The following is a 20,823-nucleotide window of genomic DNA, read 5'->3' on the forward strand; positions in this document are numbered from 1 at the left end:
CCTAGCACTTCTCAGAACTAACAGTGAAATGTATAACAGGCTTAGCCGTTAGCACTTCCCTCTCATTGCCTTTTTTTCCCAACTACCATTTGTTCTGTGATCTTTGTTCCCTCATGTGGCAATTTCAGCAGTGAATGCACATTGTGTTCAGTGTTGCTGAACTTCGGCTGTTAGCCTTCACAACGGAACTACTTATTGAATTAAATTGGAACAATACGGTAGGCATGCCTCACTTCATTGGGAGGGCCCACTCTTTTCCTGCATTCTTGGCTTTCACCAAACTTTAATTATGGACTGCTATTCCACACGTTATTAGTGACAATACCCAATACACCCAGAGCTCGTTCATCCCACGAACTGCCAAAGAATAGAATGGCCTTCCTGCTGACATTGCCGCCATTACAGCCTGTCCTTGTTTCAACATCATGTAATTAATCAATGTGAAACAAATTTGTAAACCTACCCCTTATGTAATGTCTCCTTCGGGAGGCCCTTAAGGTAAATAAACTGAACTGAGCTTCTGCAAGGTCAATGTGCCAAGCTTCAACATAGAATTCTTAGTCCAGTGCACACTTGGGTCTTGTACAAATTGTCTAGAATGAATGCTGCACTATGCTTCCTGTTCTGAAGGGTGCAATGTCACATGGAAAAAGGTACCTTTATATTGCACAAAAATTTGTTTATTGCCCTCCATATGTTTTCCTTATGTTTGCGAGTATGCCCTAACATGCTGAGTACTGCACACTGGGCTATTAGTATGTCTGTGTGCTTTAAATATGCCTATGCAGCAGTTGGTCTATAATGATTTATTGGTGCTATATAAACAGGTTTGTTGGAGCTTTGATTGACTGCAGCATATGCAACGCATTGGTGGTGGTGGCAGCTAGAATTTGTAAAAACTGTCCATCTGTCACATTAGACGATCATCATGATGAAGAAATAAACGAATAAAAACACCAGGCCTGCGCGGCACACGCAGCACAGTCGCAGCAAAAGCTGGAGGAGCGGCGTTTCTAGAGCCGATTGTAAACCCCCTTGTGGTAACTACTACAAGTCGAGTATCCAGGTACCCACTAGGCCATAAATCATCATAATTTTGCAAAGTAGGGAAGTACCCACTACACATCTGTAAGGCATTGTGTGCACTTTGTTGATGCTGTGGCTGAAGATGAAAAATTGTGGCTGAGCCATTTGTTGTGGGTGAGAAGCTTTAAACCACCCACTCGTTACACAACTTGCATTGTGTGATGCCTGGTTGTTATTTTACTCTTATGCCATGTTATATTGCATCTGTTAATGTGATTCCTTGCCCGACATGACACCTGTATAGGGTCTTTTTTAGGGAGGGGCGAATATTCGGACGTTTCGAATATTTGAATGAATATTAAAGTATTCGAATTCGCTTTGATACGAATTTATATTATTAGAAATTTCGAAGTATTCGAAATGAACGAATACATGTATGACAGCACATAACCCCCTGTAAAGGTGGTTTCACTGCAGCGTCGGGTTGCTGTACCGTGAAACCACCCTGCCAGGGGAAATCTGCACTGCCGCGAAGCCACACTTCAAGGTTAAGTGTACATATTTTTTAAAATTTAACAGCATGTTATATGGGCTTATATGCGCTAAGTACAGTAATTTTTAACTTGTAACGTATTGTACCACTTATACCTCGCACCCTGCTGCTATTCAAATTTTGATACCCCCCATTCAAGGTTTCTTCCACTTCATTTCAAACCAAAAAGTGACATTCACTCATACCTAGTTCCAATTCTTAAAAATATTGTGCAAGGGTCATGAAGGAAATGCTCAATTTTTCTTAATAATGTGTGGTGAGTACTATTCGAACTATTCGATTCGAAATTATTCGACCAAATCGCTATTCACTTCGGATTCGCTTCGAACCTCAAGTTTACTATTCACCCTTCCCTAGTCTTTTTTTTCTAAGGAGTTCCAAGCAACGACGTGGCTCTGTGGTAGAATACTTGACTGCCATGCAGAGGGCCTGTGCTAAAATCCCGCTCGATTCCAGATATTTTTTTCTCCTTGTGTGCAATAGTGGTTACGGACACCGGTGGCGCCGGACAACTATGCCACCACAATTGGCTGTTGTTGTGATCACATAACAGCTTTTGCTGTAAAACAATGAATTTTCATGGCTTGGCTGGGTTTGAACCCAGGCCCCCGTGCTCTGAAGGCGAGTGTCTTAATTACTAAGCTACACAACCAGGTTTGCAGAATATGAATATATCTGAACCGCATGAATGTGTTGCACCTGCGATACAAAACAAATGTTCAAAGAGAACAATTTCGATGAAGGCTTTGTTGAATTTCCTGGTAGAGGAATAACAGCGCTCTGAAGGAGATGTAGAGCGGACACGGAGGATTGTACACATCAATGAAATTTATATTTATCAAGAATTTAATGGTCGTGTAATGCGCCTTCTGAGGTGGCCGTTCCAGATGCCGATAAATGCTGGAAGGAAGATGAAAGATGCCCTACTGATGCCACCCAAAAACAGCATTCTAGTGACAGCTGCAACCAGCAACAAAACTCTACACTTGCACATCACTTATAGAAAGCTACCAAAGGAAATTTTGCGTGGATTTTTTCTTCACCTTATGGTAAGTGTGCGGCTGGGAATGATGAGGTGGCTCAACCATGATTTGAAAATGACTACAGCAAACGAAGTGTAGAGGTTGCAACTGTTTCAACAGTAAAATTCCCCAAAGAGTATGGCACGAGTGAACTTCTTGTCATGTGCATGACATTTCACGATGGTGAACATGTGCACAGGACGGGGTTTGTGATTGACACTGCACCAACTCAAACATTAACAAACATCAGCTTTATTGCAATTTCGGAGCAGTGAAACTAGGCGCAACAAAGTAAGTGCAGCTGCTGCTGACACCTAGAAATAAGCAGCGTAGCACATTGAAACAAAAAAAGAACAAAATTTGATAGTTGTAAATGGCAGTGGCCGCACCACCAAAGCTGCAGTCAACACCCTGAATATGTACACACTCATAGTAATATTTTACCTGAATCACTTGTCATATCAGAATACTCAATCCCATACTAAATAAAAACAAGTGACACTGACCATTCAAAAGACAGACAGAAAATGAGAACCTTGACTGCAGCTGAATGGTACAATTTAGTGGTGAAATTAGCTTACACTTAAATTGTGTGTCACGAACCAAGACAAGACATTTGCTGCCTTTGATTGATTGCATTCTATCCACGCATACTACATACTGCAGGCTTGCATAAAAAAAGTAGAAAAGTATGTCATCATAAATAAGCCATTTTATACATTCTGACTGTACCCACGTTGGCACTTGCTCTGAACCGGGTCACGTGCTGGTGTCATACACAAAGCTACGATTGTTTTTCTTTCATCTTGTAAGTAAGAGAATGAAGCAAAGAAGTGTTAAAGGATGAGGCTGAAGAAGGAATTCACCGGTTTGGAAATGCCTTCATGCAAACAAAAATTTGGCACAACTGCTATGCACAAAAGCAAATTGTGGTCACACCATGCTGCTGAAAAGTTTGAGACATGGCTGCAAATGCCCTTGAGCCCACATGCCAGTTTACGTAATAACAGGGAGTCGTATTGCTGCCAAACGAGAATGTTGATACACTGGCTGTGTGCTTATCTTGCAGAAAAAGAAGGTTCTGTGACACAAAATGAAGAAGCAATGATTCTGTGATGAGTGAACTAAACACACTCCATGTGCGCTAACACTGAAATGCATAGATGAAGCACAGATTCCAAGGCTGCTCTCAGAATGGAACCTTTCTTCTTGGATCTTGCAGCGCACTATCATCCACTTCAGGACACAAGGATGATCACACACACAATGCTGCTTGCTCCAAAACAAAGTGGCACTGATAAATACAGGAGACTAGAGTGAATGACATGATAAGAAAATAGACTGCCTTTGCAAAAATGGCTCCTTGGTAAGAAGAAAACACACGTGCAAAAATCAAGCAAGCAAAATAAAAGACATCACTAAATGATGCCTAGTTTCTAGGCCAGGAAAAATGGGCTTTCTTTTCCCTTGACTGAATAAAGCAGTCTTGCTCTAGTGTGATGACTGAGAAAAAAATAGTGCTAATGGAAAGGCTGGGAAAATAGCTGCTTTGCAGAAGGTCACTTGTTGCTTGTCCCAAAGTGCATGAAGTAGTCTCCACTTCCCACATGCCTGAAAAGAAGGAGTACATTTCACACTTTAAACCGCAGATCCTGAATTTTCAAGTATACTAAAAAATACCTTCTGTGATAAAATGAATTTCCAATCAAAGGGGCACTGCAACATAACTAGAAAACATTTTTAATCTATAAGCATTGCTGCCTCGGGAACACACAAGCAAAATATTTTCTCCACTGCATGCAGCAGGAAACCTGCAACCTTGCATAAGCAGCTTGCTCTCCATGGTGGCTTTTGATCTTTATGTGATACCAGCGGTAACATTATAGCAGTCACGATGGCCACTGAGCAGGCTCCGGCCACCAAGCTATTGTTAATAATCACAAGCTATTCACAAACAAAAGGTGCCACACCCGTCTAGACATATCCTAATATTAAATAGGGAAACGGAGGTTGGTAACATGCCTCGCTTTTCCTGTCGCCACTCCCAGAAACCTCTGTCAGGTGCTTATTTTGAAAGCATACCATGAGTGCAAGAAGAATAAAGAAAAAGTGATGGACAGGGCCCAGCTGAGAGGAGCCAGTGAGTTGCATGGGCAACACACTTTTTATGTCTCTATTCATGACAACCTTCTTTTCGGTACATACAGGGTGTTTCTGCTAAAAGGCATCAAGTATTAAAAAAACAAACATAGGTGCTACGCGTCTCGAATTGACACAGTGCTGTTCTGAGCTATATAGAGTACGTCAGGATATTTTTTCCAGTCCGCCAAGCTTGGTAATTAACACAGGTTGCTTAATTAACTTTTTAATTAGTAGCTCTAGTGAAAAATCTTCACTACTGAAGTTGCAGCGCTCGTTCAGAAACATTGAAATTTTTAATCTGTGCTAAGATAATTCCCCTGCTTAATATTTTCCAGCCTTTAAAATGCACGAATTTTAAAAAATACCACGTGACTGCCACTTAACGTGTGGTGCTTTTAGTGCCCTCAATTGTAAGTTGAATGAATTATCAAAGGCTGCTCTGCATGGAGGTCGATTGAACAGGCTATCGGTTACTGCGATGGACGTTAAGTGATGGCAGGAACGAACTGTCTCAAAAAAAAAAAAACATAGAAAGAAAGAAAGAAAAGCCTTCGACGAAAAAGCAACCGCCACGTGTGAGTGAATTTTTTATCTCGCTCCTTCATCACGCTGTCACCCTCGCTCCTTCCAATGTGTTCCTTCATTGGTGCGAAAGGAAAGGAAAAAAATGCCTACGCTGCACCATACGCTGCCTAAGGTCTCGTACAAGGCATTTGCACGTGGCGGCCGCTTTTTCATTTAGTAATTTCTTTTCTGAAAACACTACGCCTCTTTCTTGGCTTAACGTCCATGCCACAGTCACCGACAGCCCGTTCAATCGACCTCTGTGCGTGGAGCAGGTTTTGATAATTAATTCAACTCACATTTGAAGGCACTAAAAGCACCACGCGTTAGACGGCAATCACGTGGTACTTTTTAAAATTCGCACGCTTTAAAGAAAGACTGGCAAAGAATTAAGCAGGGGGGTTATCCTAGCATAGATTAAAAAATCTGACGTTTCTCAACAAGAGCTACAACTTTCGCACTGAAGATTTTTCACTAGAGGTGCTATTTAAAAAGTTCATTAGGCAATCTTTGTTAATTAGCAAGCTTGGAGGATTGGAAAAAATATCCTGACGTGCTCTATATGGCTCAGAATAATACTGCACCAATTCGAGCTGCATATCACCTACATATGTCTTTTTATTGGTGTTTTTTAGCTGAAACACCCTGTATATTGCTTAGGATTCAAGAAAAATGTCCTGAAGTGTCAGAATTGTATAATTCTGCCTTGTTTAACTGCCAGTATCATCGTTAGGTCACGGGAAAGACAGCTATGCATATTGTTCATAGTGAACATTATACCCACAATATTACTAGGCATATGTAAATCCTGCTGTAGGAGTTCTCCAGGATCGCGTGTAATTACAGCCATGGCAGAACTTAGGTGTGTGGAGAGTACCATAGACCAAACAGCACAACCTTGCATTGTTATAGGCACTTGGGAATGAAGAACACAGTCTTTTCTTGGTCTTGCTCATCCAAAGAAATTTGTCGATAGCCGGACAGAAGGTCCACTGGTCAAAGTATTTGGCACCGTCAAGACAAGCAAGAATGTCATCAATTCGTGGGCAAGTGTCATTTTTCACAATTCAGGCCAGATGATTGTAATCAATGCAAAATCATGACATAACATATATTTTTAACAGGCACAACTAGCGTACTTTTCAGATGTACTTATAATGCTCTAATTCACAATCATTCCTGCATTCAGAGCCTAGATTTTCAAACTGCAACAGTATACTTAATTTTTTTTTTGCTAACCAACCACACACAATAATGTTGACTTCGTATTGGTATTCCAGAGCTATGAGTTAGCAAACATGTAATAAATATAAGATTAAATCTTACTCTTCACATTGGTCAGCATTCGCTGAGCTGATTGAGTCATCGTAGAGGTTCAGGACACCAGAATCCTGGATTTGCACATTCATTATGGAGCCAGTGAAGCCCTTATGGTATCGTTCTGCAGTCATTTCTCTTGGTTCAGGGGCACCTCCTGTGAGGAAAGAGCCTGTTGATTTGACAAGTCCCCCTGTCACGAGGAAAGAACTCACCAATAAAGATGTCACCCTTTGTGTTCAGCATCACAAGGAGACCTAGAGATTCCCCATGTACTTCTTTATTATCGATCTTCAACGTGCCCCGTTTTCCAGTTCTGCAATGAGACAGTGTAACAGATAAGAAGCCACACTTGGTTGAAGGCACCATAACGCAGGGTCAAGATGTCCGTCGTACTGGCCTAAATGTGCATATGCCATCACAATATGTTGCTTCTCATTACCGAGGTCCTTCCACTCGTCGTCAACCAGCATTTTTTTTATATCACTGCTCATTAATACTGTGAAACAACAGCTACTCTAAACTTCATTAGGCCCTGAACTAATCATGGTCAGGATGCAGATCACGTGCAAGACGAGTTCCCACAAGTGATGAAGAACCCCATGTGATGATGATCATGTACAGATAATGAAGTGCCTAGTAAATGCCCACAATACAATGATTTCCCAGAAACATTGAAAGGTCAACCGAGGGTCAGCCCAGTTGACCTTTCTGTATAAGGCGTTCAGCTTGGCTGGAGCCGAGAAAATAACCAAAATGCCTGACCTGCCTGCCGCCTCCTTCAATCTATGGGACACCCCATGCACATATATGGAATGACAGCCAGCTTCGATTTGTTGATTTCAGTTTTTTCGGGCCTTTTTTTTTTTATGTGCTTCATTTAGCCTGTCCTCTACTACAGCTACCAGGAGGCACCTCGAATAACCTGCTTGCAACAGCCATTGCAATTGGCGTTCAAAGGCCATTTTGATCTCATGTAGGCACAATCTATACAGTGAATTGTGGATTGTGACTTTGTTGATTCCCCTCTTCACCAGCCTTGAGTGGGCCGATGAGAGTGGCAAGATCTTTTGGCAGAGCACCTCACTCTGCCAAAAGCGTCTGCCAAAAGTTTAGTTTAACCAGCACCTCCTCATTTTTTTCAGTTCCTGGGTGAACGCTCCATGGGGTCATCGAGCGCCGACTCCACCGCCACTCGCCGCTGCCGATAGAGTTCTTCAATCATACCAGTTGCAAAACTGTGTTCCGAAACCCGGACACGCCCGTGGCCGATTCTGCGGGAGCCTGCAGATTGCCGCACCATCTGGGAGCAGCGATACAAAACACTAGAGCGCCGTGGCGCCGGCCCCTGCCTGCGCTTCTCGCAAGCTACTCAATGCCGCATGCAGCACTGGCATTGTCGCAACGGTTTATTAGTTCATTTTTTGGTCAACAGATGACGTGACAATTAGCACAACCCCAGGATTTCAGTCAATGGGGTGTCCAGATTTTGATACACGGGGCCTATGGGGATTTTCGCAACTCATATGATTGAAGAACTCTGGCTGCGGCATGGCGGTGCTGTGTGAGTCGAATAAGGGAAGCTAGTGTTGAACGGCCGTGCATATTACAAAGCTCATGAGTTGGTGTTTGCATCAGAGTTTGATTGCACTCATCCTTTTTGCAGGCTTTCACAGGTACGTATTCCGCATGCAATCTGTCTGGCCATGCTGCCGGTGCAATACTTGCATTCGAATTTGATAGTACTCGTGTTTTATTTTCTATTTCAGGCTTTTGCGACCACGCACTCCCCATGCCCCAGTATGTCATTCTGTTGTGTACCACTGTGAAAATCGAACGCAAAGAAAAAGACTGTTAGGTTGTCATTTCACAAACTACCAGCTGCTGCTGGTGTACGAGAGAGGTGGCTTGCAGTAATTAGGCGGGATAATTGCTCACCTAACACAGCCTCAAACTACATGAGCTTGTATTTGGCCATTTTCAACCAAAAGACTTAATAGAAGGAGAAAAGTGGCGACTCAAGAAGGACGCGGTACCATCAGTCTTTGCGGACTACCCTTCACGTTTGCAGTCCACTGTGACAACTAAACGAAGCATGGCAAGTAACACTAAACATGACCACGCTGCGACCAAACAGTCAACGAATGCATGCACTACTAGTAGCAACGTTGCCTTGTTACCTCCGCCATGTGCAACACTGACAACATTGGGTCCCAAAGGATTGGAGTCCATGGACATACAAATGCTAGCAGCGAAACAACCGACAATCATGCTGTACAGTGTCACAATGAATGCGTGCACAAGGCCGATCAGGCTGCCCCATGCGACTCTCAGACAACCGACTCTCAGACAGCCAAAACAGACTCTCAGACAAGCGAACATAACAGTGATGGAACAATTTTTCGGGTGTCACTGGCATGCACTCTCATATTGGTGCAGCAGATAACACACGAGTGCCTCGGTCAAGTAACAGCTGCGAATGACATAGGCCTTTAAAATGGGCCGGTTGCCCAGAGCAACAAGCGCTTCAGGATTCCCACTTACAAAAGTTTTTAATTATGCTTCAAACAGCACAAATACAGCCAAAAACTGAACCATATAACGGCCGCGAGTGCAGCCATGGCCTGCATTTCCGTGAGCAATGACGTGATGGCAATTCTACTTTGACGGCAGCGCATGGCAGCTAAAAGCCGTACTAATGCCGACAGCCAGTTTCCATTGCTCTCCTCTCTTTTTCCCAGGCACAGAAAGATAGAGGAGGTGTTGGTTTAACTAACTTCTCAGTGCTGGAGCAACCTGTCCATGAATGCATTGTGGAATAGCGCAAAGAAACACAGGGACACAGGCTAAAGAGACGATACACTACTACTGTCTATGAATGTACCCCATTCACAAATCATCTCAGGCATGGCCAGGTCTTGCAAATGAGTTGTGCGGAAGGGTTGTGAAAGGGATAATTCATAACCACCCGCTTGCAAGATTCCACAGAACTCATTTGCAATATTCTGTATCAGCAGCCAGCAGACAGCTGAGCATACCCTCACATGGCACTTACAGGGTTAATATAGCTTTTCATTAACAAAGTGCTTTATTGGGCTGGTTGGTGCTGCATGGTAGACGAAGAACGAAAACAGCGCTAAAGACGCTAAACAAAATTGTGGTTGTCAGCCGATTCTTGATAAGTGTGTGGTCATGGGCGCTATAAAGACCAGCGAGAACGCGAGATAAGCGAAGCCTTTCACATTGAACAGCACGATGTCTCTTGTGTTAGCATACCCTCAATTTCGCTTCATGGCTGTGAAATTAGATATCTGGGGTCCACTGATATGACAGGTTATTGATAATGTTCGCCGTTTGGCCTTTATCACATGTATGTGACTTTGGCTTATGTTTCGTGTTTCTGCGCAGTTACCCGTGTCCTATATATTGCACTGTTTTTGCAATAAACATTGGTTGTTAGTTCAGCACCGTGTTTGTGTCCTCTTCTCGTCCCGTGTTTAGCGCTGTTTTCATTCTTCATCTAGCTTTTCATGGCATGAAGATGAGGGCTTGACCTAAAGTATGGTCAACTGCAATGTAGATGATGCATGAATATGTGATCCAGCCTGCCAAGCGTATACTTGACAGAGAATTTTACAGACAATTTTTGTTTTAATATGACATGTTCATTGATAACAGCCAAAAAACAGGATTCTCTTTAATCAGTAAAATGATCAGTGGTCTTAATGAACTCTTTTGATCCACATTTTGATAAAATTCACTATATCTTACCTTCTGAGCTCCACTGCATGCAACTGTCCGTCATCAACTCTTTCTTCTGACACAATCTCAGCAGGGCCACCTCCCATTTCATAGCTGGAAAAAAATGAAGAGAAAAACAAAGACACATGAGACGATGCCATTGGTCCAAGTTATGTGCTCCGCAAACAGGTTAACCAAGAGTGAACAGAACCAGAGAAACAGCCTCCCAAGAATTGCACATGAATACATTATTCCACATTTCATATATATATATATATATATATATATATATATATATATATATATATATATATATATATATATATATATATACATATACAACACGAAGTTTAGCTGAGAGCAATGGGTTCAGATGATGATGCTTCTTTTTTTATAGCGTTCCTGCTAGTAACTCTATTAAATGAGCATCTTGTACTGTATAACATAAATATGTGCTGGGGAACTGTGAAGTGTCTGTGGTTTTACATGGTGCTAATACATAAAGCCAAGACTACTTACAAAAAGTTATTGTTGCAGGGGATTCACACATGAGCATTCACAGAAAGAGATAAGTGTTACAAATTTTTTGAAAGAGGAGCTTGTAATGCAATTAGAGTTTTCTGATGTGGGACTAATAGTCATGTTTGAAAAAACTGAACCAGCATAAATAGGCGGAGCACACAAGCACAAGAAGCACATACCAAGAGTCATTTATGCTTCTTATGCTGGAGTGTTGTGGCTGATTACAGTAATTGAATTCCTGTACCAATAACAAAGTTTGTGTTCAACATTTCTTAGGATAACTGTGGTTTCTAGGTCTTTTAGAGCAAGCAAGCAAGCATTCGCAAACGGTTTTAGGTGGACACTCTTATGGAGGCAATCCTGGTTGACATACTCCTTGGCTGCTGCTCAAACTGACAATTTTTAGAAATCATAGCTTCAATGGCAAATTTCAGTTTCTTTTATCTTGAGATAAAAGATGTCATTTACAGTGACACTTTTCACAGAAATTTTAACTGCACTTTCTTTTCTAGTCCATAACCAAATACCAGGTGCAGAACCTGCCATTCTGTATACAGTGCAGCATGGCACTGAAGAAGAATAGTGATGCTGGCAATCGGTTAACATTCATTCGTGTTCGCCATTCTTTCGCTTCCTAAGTCCTCTGCTACCCGTATTCTTGCATTTTTCACTGTGGGTCGCACTGAAGGCATTAACAATTTTCAGAACACAAACTTCACAAAAGAGCAACGCATATAAACAGAAAAAAATTGACATGAAGCGTGACACTGCTGGCCATGTGAAATTGAGATTGATCAGGTTGACACAATACCTTACGCGGTTAGTAATGTGGCTACACAGTTCATGCAACCTTTTCTGTTGCTTCTAAAAATAATACATGAGAAACGTCCATTACATTGTGCAATGCACAGGAGAAATTAGTGAGAGAGAGAAACATCAAAGAAATAAGAAGCCTTCCCCTATGTGAGTAGTGGAGGTCACCAGTTCGCAACTAGTCGAAGCACAATGCCAATTCCATTAGCCACTAGTATTGTAGTCGTGCATCTTATAATGAAAACAAAGTAGTTATAGGTAACCTATTACGATTGAGCATATGAGAACTTCCAAACTTGGTCACTCTGCCCAGCTAAAAAACACAATTGGCTCATTTATACTATATGTGGTGCTATGATGGCAGGGCCCACATAATGTCTACACATGCACACCTGAATTCAAGATAGCCATTTTTAAGTGCCAATGAGAGATAGTCTTGGCCCTTGGCGTCGACACCACGTGGCTGGCCTTGGAAAAGCAGGAGTCCATCATGGTCCTTTGACAAGAAGCTGAGCGTGATTACTTCGGACACGTTGCTTGCAGCGTGCGTCAGTCGGTCCCTGCTCAGTGCAACCCAGCCATCACCATGGAAACTGGCACACTCATCGAAGGTGGTTTCTGCACATTGCGAAATTTGGGGGGGGGGGGGTGCTTTCATGAATAACGGCATGCAGGAAGTCTAATATTGTGCACAGTACATTCACTTTATTTCTCACAGAAAATATCAGCCAGTATGATGCTGACAGCATTGAAGGTACTCGTGCTTCCCAATTTTCGACATAATTCCATGGTAGGCATTTGTTCATACCATGAAATGTTACGGACATCTCAATATATGTGCCTGAAAGCACTCTTATCTACAGATGTTAATGCTAAGCGTTTGACATGACAACTAACCTTCAACCACATCATTGTAGTCATAAACATGGTGCTTGATTCACAGCTTAAACATTTAATGAAACACTGGAAGCAATACCAATAAGCATGGCATACGGGCAAAGAATTGCAGCTTTTAAAGTAAACGTGTGCAGTAAGGTTGGCACTTACAGTTATGCAGCAAATAAAACAGAAAAAGCTGTTCAGAGGCTTCACAGCTGAACTGGCATCAGCACTAACACAACTCAACATTATAAAAATTATGATGTTGAAAATGGTAAGTATTGCTATGAATAAACGCACCGATAAGTGACTATTATTAAACAAGAAATGGCAGCAATACTACATCTCAGTGTGCCAAGTGCACAAGTGCCGCATCTTAAAAGTGGCCAGTGAACAAAATATAGTAAAACTCAAAACTGCAACAACCCCCAACCCCAACTCCAAATTTTAAAAAATTTACTAAGATAAGCAAAATATTGAAAACAGCCCACGCACCACACATATAAATCAAATGGAGTCTTTTAATATGGCAGCAGAAATATTCCCCCTTGAATACTTTTGTATGCCTCATAACTAGACTTGTTTGTGTCTGCGGTCAACAGCATCAATTACCTGGCACTGTGGCAAGACAGTATTTCTGGCATTGAGTCAGAAAGTAGTTCACAATTCATGTTGAAGTCACTTATTTCTACAGTACGGTTTACTGAGAAAACCCAAACTGAAGTGCACAATTGTAATGCTGTAATGCTTTTTTAGACAGCCTAGAATGACATAATGGTTACAGCCCACTGTTGTGCAAGCATGAAGCAAGGATTCTTACTGAGATGCAATTTTGCTGAAGCTCTGCATGTATGATGCAGAATTTGACAATCCACTGTTTAGTGCCATGGTTAAGCAAATACAGCAGGTGAAATTCAATATGCTTCCGTGTGACTGGCATCGGAATAGAACAGAAAAGAATATTGCACAATGGAGCTGCTGCATCTACTGCATTTTGCAATAACATGGCTGGCCAGCATCACATCTGATAAATGCCTACTAAATGTGTTAGCTTTTCACAATGAAACAGTACACGAATCTGCGTAAGATGCTAATCTGTACAAGTGCTAGGAAGTACTAATAGGGTGTGCAAATAAGGAGACACATTCACAAGAGGGGGTACGTACGACAAGCACAAATTCACACTGTTTTTTCATCAGTAAAGCCACTGAATAAAGAGGAATATCATGGCACCAAAAGCACATACATGAAGACAATAATGTTTTTCCTATTTATTCAGTTAAACCTTCATTTAATTTTTATTCTTAGAAGTAATGGTCAGGAGTGACCCAGTAAACTACTAGATACTTCAATTCATTGTGAGTGGTTTGACTTGGCACTGTGGCCGGACAATTTGCTCACCTGATTCACAGTTGGGGTCCCTTATAGCCTTTTGGACAATTGCACCTGTATGAGTTGGCCAGTCCAACACACTCTGCGTTGTTGTGGCATGGGTTAATTTTCTGACAGAAGTCGTCCTGGTTCTCACAGGTCCTACCTGTAGGGGGATGAGGAAAAGCACCACACTGAGCATGCACAATTCCATTTACTGCCCTCACAAATAAACTTGCATTTATGAGTACGTAAACATAGACAGGATGTCAAGATGTTTTTTGCAGAGTTAGCTAGTGTGCTCAGCAAAAGGGTCTCTGCATATGAGGAGATGTCAGCGCTGCTTGCCATCAAGGTGCCAACTGCATAAACAGTCCGGCTCACTGCAGTTATGTGCCTCGCATTTTGTGAAGGTGTGCAACTGTGAAGACTGTCAACCCACACTGAGTTAGAGTTTGTATTTTAGACACTCGTCTGACTGGCTGTATGGTGTCCCCCTGTGTTGAGCAGTCAGTGTGGTGTTTTCATCCATGTGCATATTACTCAGCCATCTAAACTCCATAGAACCAGACATTCAGTTCACTTGTGAGTGCGAAAAAGACTGATCCCTTCCACTCCTTGATTTACTAATCAAGCGAATGGCAGATTTCCTAAGTTTCTCAGCCTACCGCAAACCTATGCACACAGGCCGCTACCTGCACTTTAATTCAAATCACCCTGCAAGCCACAAAACATCAGTAGTCAACACTTTGATAAGAACGGAAACACATTGCACGTTAGAATCGGACAGAAGGAAAGAAAGAAACACCGTGTTCAACGAACTCCAAAAGAACGGCTACCCGCCCATTTTATTCGGAAAGCAATCCAGCAGCAAAAAATAAAAGTACTTCCAATGGAAAACCAAGCGTCGCCGCCTTCCCAGAAGTGAATCTCCCTCCCCTACGTGAAAAGCACCAGTGAAGCCATAAGCAGACTCTTAAAGAGGGAAGGCATAACGGTCGCACACAAGCCCACTAACACAATAAATCTTCTTCTACCGAAACCCATGGACCTTCCACCAAGAGAAAGAGTGCAAGGCGTCATCTACAAAAATCAAATGTTCCGACTGCCAGGCCGCATACATTGGCGAAACAAAAAACTTGACCGAAAGAATTAAACAGCACAAAAACAACATCAGGACGTTCTCAAGACAACGGAGCCCCCTAGCAGAACACTCGGAAGATGCCAACCATAAGGTTGCCTTTGAAAAAACCGAAATCCTAAAAACAGAAACTAACCAACAAAAATGGCTGTTACTGGAGTCGTGGTTCATTCAAAACACCAAAGGCAACTTGAACCGAGGCAAGGGAAACCTACTGTCAGTATACATTCACGGACTAACCACAGCAACAAAACCAATGCAAACAAAGTCGTGAGTGAACTAAACCGTCCCCGGCCACCCCCAGCCCATCAATCCCACGCAACCGCAGCAACCACAACCCCCTCAACACTCTCATCACCAAGAAGACGCGCCTTCCCTCCTTCGCCCCAGCTGGTTCGAAAGAGAAGTGACACCTCCACTGTCACTCCCCCTGAAGAAGGAAACGAGCTGATTCCGAAACGTTGGGAAATAAACCCATTTTTTGGTTGGAGCCCTTTGAAAGTCTCAATTAATTAACCCAATCAGACAGGAAAATCTGTCAGAATGTTCAGCTCTATGTGTTCTATGCACATTACTTTTTGTTTAATAACTGAGATGGAATCTTGATCACGTTCAGTTATTAAATAATTAGTTTGGTGTTGCTGAAGACCGGCAAGTGAAGCCATTAGAGGCAGAGCAGCCATTTATTCCAGGCTCAATAGTGGGCAACAACACAAGATGAAGCTTGTTCCTGAAGCTTCTACTGTTGAATACCAACATAAATGGTGCTGACATGCCAGTAGGAATGTACACGTGGGCATAGGTCGGCAAAAAATGTGGAGCTCACTCAGACTCACTCATGAAATATATTTTGCCCTTAGAGCTCACTCGGACTCAGACTCAGCAAAATTTTCCTCAGCCGGACTCACTCGGACTCAGACTCACTAAACTTTTTCTCAGCCCGATTCACTCGGACTCAAACTCACCAAAATATTACTCGCTCGGACTCACTCAAACTCAGACTCACGGCTCCATCTAAGTCTGAGTGAGTCGACTCATGAGTCCGCTAGCGCATAATTAGCTTTTTAAACCATGGTGTCAATGCCAATATCTCGCATAAATGGTGCTCTACATGGCGCCTTTTCGTCTCATACCTTCAAACATGAGACATCGGTGGTAGCAATCCAGTAAGGATATTTTTATTGAAAGAGACGACTCACACAACATATTTTCATCGAGAACTACCTGTGAAAGAGTTTGCGGGGGGGGGGGTGAGGTCACCTGCCCCCCCCTCCGTACTCACACCTCTGATCAATAAATATTGAGTGACGTATCAACACTAGTGCTTTGAAGTATGTGTCAGTCGACGGGAGTATAAACGTGAGCCGACATAAGGCTGATAGTAATGCTGAAGTTGTTTAGATAGAACCATAGGTCGGCAAAAAGGTGTGTAGCTCACTAAGACTCACTCAAGAAGTTAATTTTGCACTTAGGGCTCACTCGGACTCAGGCTCACCGAAATTTCCTCAACCGGATTCACTCGGACTCAGACTCATTAAAATTTTCACAGCCGGACTCACTCGGACTCAAACTGACCAAATTATTACTCACCCGGACTCACTCAGACTCAGACTCACGGCTCGATCTGAGTCTGAGTAAGTCCGAGTGAGTCGACTCATGAGTGAGTTTGCCGACCTATGCACGTGAGAAGAAAAGCTTAAGACAATGCTGTGAGTGTTCTGCTTCGGTAGGAATTGAACATTTTTTCTGCATATGGCTTTAATGTGCCACTTTCAAGGTGGGAAGGCGTCGGTCCCCAGGTTTGTATCTCGGACCAGGACAAATTTCCTTTCTGAGAATACATTTGATTCCCTTGTAGCTTAATGCTAGAAATCGATAGAAATTTTTTTCTTTCATGAAATCCGTTATATTGATGCTTTCCATGTAACTGCTGCTTTCAGCAACAGCTCTTCTGGCTACTCTGATTACAAAGCTGTGCACAGCATTGTTCAAAACAGAGAGTAGTAGACTGCTGTATGTTCCTGCCCCAAGACATTGCCATGTGAACAATTTGATGTTGCTCAGCATTTTGATGATTTTTAATAATCATCAGAAAAGATACTTAGAACTTTTACAAGTGTGTGGTGCAGCTACAAAATCTTCTACTCTTTCATTCTTAACCATCATCATGCGTGAATTTTTATCACATTTGGCCTTGAAGGGAAAAATTGACATCCAACTGATTGTAGCATGAAGCAACAAAGAAAACCTGAAGTTAGGATTGGGCTAATCAACCCTCACATGCTACTCTATATGACCAAGGCTGCCAGAACTAACCATGAATCTAGCAGATTGCAATGCAAGGACACATTAACTGACAACTCAAAGCACCCCAATAGTAAATATGGCAATGCAGAAGCTCACATGGTGGACAAATCTACAAAATGGGTGCATGACAATTTTGTCCCTTCATGAACCTTCCTCAGCAGAAATACTTGCAAAAAATATTCAGCAGAAATACCTCAGCAGAAATACATGAACCTCCACAGCACAAATCAGTTCCAGCCTTGAAGAAGACAAGTCCACTTGTCGAAACGTCGGCTCGAGCGCCCACCCCCTGTTTACGAATTTTTTTCATTGCCCATAACCAGTTTCATACATATTTAACTTTTGGTGTTTCTCACTGGGAGATCTGAAGCAGCTGCCAAAATCCTGGAGTGAACACTTGGATTGCACCAAGCCAAATCTTCCAGTTGGATACGGGAACATTCCACGTGAGATCACATGGGAAGTTCTTCATGCACATGTCACATAAACTGGTTCTGGAAACTATTCCTGCTTCTGCTCTGTACGTTTCCATGGCAACCTTGGTCGCCGCTGCAAAGCGCAACGAAGGTTGCTCGCACAGTGATGGAAGTGGCATGTGCTGCTCGTCCTATTTCTGCCCGAACCCACGACTAGGAGGAGGAGCAAGTGAGAGCAATCTGGCACGGAGCGAGATGCTCTGAAACGACCAGTGAAACATGCGAGTCCGCTCCAGATCGACCAGCGAAAAACACCATTAACCGCGGGTGAGGGTAAAGAAAACGCTAGTTGTGAATGTCTCATTTCAACAACAACAAAAATATAATGTCTGCTCACCACTGTAGCCTGCTTTGCAAAAACATTCAAAGTCATCTGCTTTGGGGCCTCGTTCCCTGCAAATGCCATGGTTCTGGCAAGGATTCTTCTCGCAAGGGGCTCTGCCACCACAGTCATCCACATTTGCTGCATCTACCACTGCACCTATCAAGTCTACACTGACGTCATTCACTTCAATCTGCAAGGAGGACAAGGCAGAACGGCTCTTTTAACCACCACCAAGGTCACAAACATAGCACATAGTTCTATAATGAGTGGAGTGTGGAAAGCATGCTAGCTTTTTCATTTGAATAAAAGTTTACATCAGTGGTTTTCAGTCATCCAGCTGTCACTTGGGGACCCTGATAGATACAATAAATTTATTTTAACAAGACTGTTTGCTGGCCTAGTTGGTATTTACTTAAGGACATAATTTAGCCGCGAAGTAAAACACTCGCAAAGTGAGGAACACGACAGGATGAGCGGCACTTCCAACTGAATTGGTATGGGCACTAACCCATTTTTCGATGTGGGAGTTGCCCGCTGCGTGCTAACGCACGCCTTGCAGGACCTAAATAAAGTTTCTCAACCAACCAACCAACATACATGCGCAGTCTCTTTGCAACCTTAGACGACCAGTGATCAAGCAATCTCTTTTGCGATACGTACATCGTAACAGACGTATCGCTGATACAACTTTCTCCTTTCTTTTTTATGTGACGCACTTCCATCAACTCACGCCACTCGTTCTGTCGTTGTGTTCCTTGCTTTGTGCGTGTTTTAATTCGCGGCTAAATTATGTCGTTAAGATACAATAAAGCATGTCAAGCTAGGTCACAGCAGCTAAAAGCACATAATTTACACTGGCTGTGACATATACAAGGCATTTCAAATGAGGCATTCAAAAATTCTTAGAATTAAGGCACATGAGCAGGTCATACAGTAGTGTGAGTGCAACAATTAAGTGACTCATCATCATCTCTACGTAGCAATTCCTCATCTGTATACAGGGTGCCCAAACTATCGAGCACCAAAATATAAATAGAAAATGGTGTTACGTGAAGCAAACTTAGTACATATTGCTCCCAGTACATTAGAGTAGCCCCTACTATTTTTTTCGTCAATGAAATTTAATTAGCTGATTATAATTAATTTTTCAATGCGACAAGTGTGCACCAAATAATCACAATGTCAGTGAGGCATATGGAGACATGTTTTAATGACATCTAACTGAACCATTTTCAGTAGTGTGCAAATTGTGCTCATTTTTTCTGCCTGAAATAGGAAACGTATGAAATATGAAAACATCATGTGATTAAAGTGCAGCACACGTCAGGAAGCAGTACCCTCAATCATGTTCACTGCAAGGTAGCCAGTAGTAAGGAAAGAATGCAGAAAGAAAAAAAAAGCTATCACGCTATCTGCCACTCCCCGGCCAAAGAAGCAAGTCGCTTTGGTCTTACAAAGTTAGGCCGAGTCAAACAGCCCTCCGTTGGCATCATCAACGAGAACAGTCAGCCATGAGATATGCATAATGATAGTGGGTACAATCGAGGGGAAGAAATTCCTGTAATATAGCGACACACGCTGTTGGCGCTTTTCCCGTATCGTTGCCAAAGTACAAAATGCTGTCTCTGGCAGCACGCAACAGTCAAAGCAGTTGCTTGCGGTAAGCGTATTTGAAAGTGCTGCTTTCTTTTGTAAGTGAGAGCATAGTCACATGGTCTTTTTCATATTTCGCATGCTTTCTATATCAGCCAGAAAAAATTAGCATACAATTAGTACGTTGCTGAGAACAGCACGATTGGATCTCACTTAAATATGGCTTTGTATGCCTCCTTGACATTTTGATAATTAGGTGAGTACTTGTCACGTTACAAAATTTATTAGAACTAACTAAATCTCATTAATGAAAAAATTACACGCGGCTACTCCACTGTAGTGGGAACAACATGTATTAATGCGATGGCGTTAAAGAGCTCGTGTCGCAGAAATTCCGATGTCGCCGTCGGCTTCGTTGGTTCTGAGCAAGAAATCACCATCGTCCGTGACCGAAAATCGCCATGGATGCAAATAATGAAAATGATGTGCCCAAGGTGGAATCGAACCCAGGCCTTCAGAGTGGCAAACAGGTGTTCTACACAGAGCCACGCCAATTCTTGAAACTGCACTGAAGTACTTTCATGCTTCACAAACATGTGCGTCCTGTGTACAGGTGCCACAGTACCAGATGTAATATCAGAGTAAAATGTGGTAGAAGCGTACGTTGCCATCCCGCGCTGCATCATGTGAATTGCATAATGAGCAGGTGTTTTGAAGCTGGCCACTGATTACCAAAGGCCACACATTACTGCGCGTATTCCCTTACGAACACATAGTGGGTGCATCGCAACTTTGAAAAAGTATCACACACGTAATTGCTGCTGGTCTAAAGCATGCCACCCATTACAAAGGGCATCCTCTTACAGGCATGGGCACACTGCTGTCATAAAAGTGCTGTTGAAGAGAGCGGAAACCTTTACTTTTTAGTATCTGGCTGGGCGAGTGAACATAGCGACAAGCGAAACCGAGTGTGATGAGGATGGGGCCGGATATCGCTATCGCATTGAACTCTTAAAGGTGAAGCTTAAACG

General features: G+C 42.6%; 1 protein-coding gene across 1 annotated transcript in view; it reads right to left on the reverse strand.

Annotated features, from left to right (window-relative positions):
- Positions 1–2,830: 2,830 nt before the first annotated feature.
- LOC119377388 (basement membrane proteoglycan) overlaps positions 2,831–20,823 on the reverse strand; it is a 33,559-nt gene continuing 15,566 nt past the window's right edge. The window contains exons 8-14 of the mRNA XM_037646883.1: positions 18,212–18,389; positions 13,981–14,116; positions 12,093–12,318; positions 10,396–10,479; positions 6,840–6,940; positions 6,634–6,781; positions 2,831–4,212 (exon numbers count right to left, since the gene is read on the reverse strand). Coding sequence (XP_037502811.1) covers positions 4,161–4,212; positions 6,634–6,781; positions 6,840–6,940; positions 10,396–10,479; positions 12,093–12,318; positions 13,981–14,116; positions 18,212–18,343 — 879 coding nt within the window. The 5' untranslated portion in view covers positions 18,344–18,389 and the 3' untranslated portion in view covers positions 2,831–4,160. The remainder of the gene's footprint in view (positions 4,213–6,633; positions 6,782–6,839; positions 6,941–10,395; positions 10,480–12,092; positions 12,319–13,980; positions 14,117–18,211; positions 18,390–20,823) is intronic.

Source organism: Rhipicephalus sanguineus, unplaced genomic scaffold, assembly GCF_013339695.2.
Source record: "Rhipicephalus sanguineus isolate Rsan-2018 unplaced genomic scaffold, BIME_Rsan_1.4 Seq451, whole genome shotgun sequence".
NCBI lineage: Eukaryota > Metazoa > Arthropoda > Arachnida > Ixodida > Ixodidae > Rhipicephalus > Rhipicephalus sanguineus.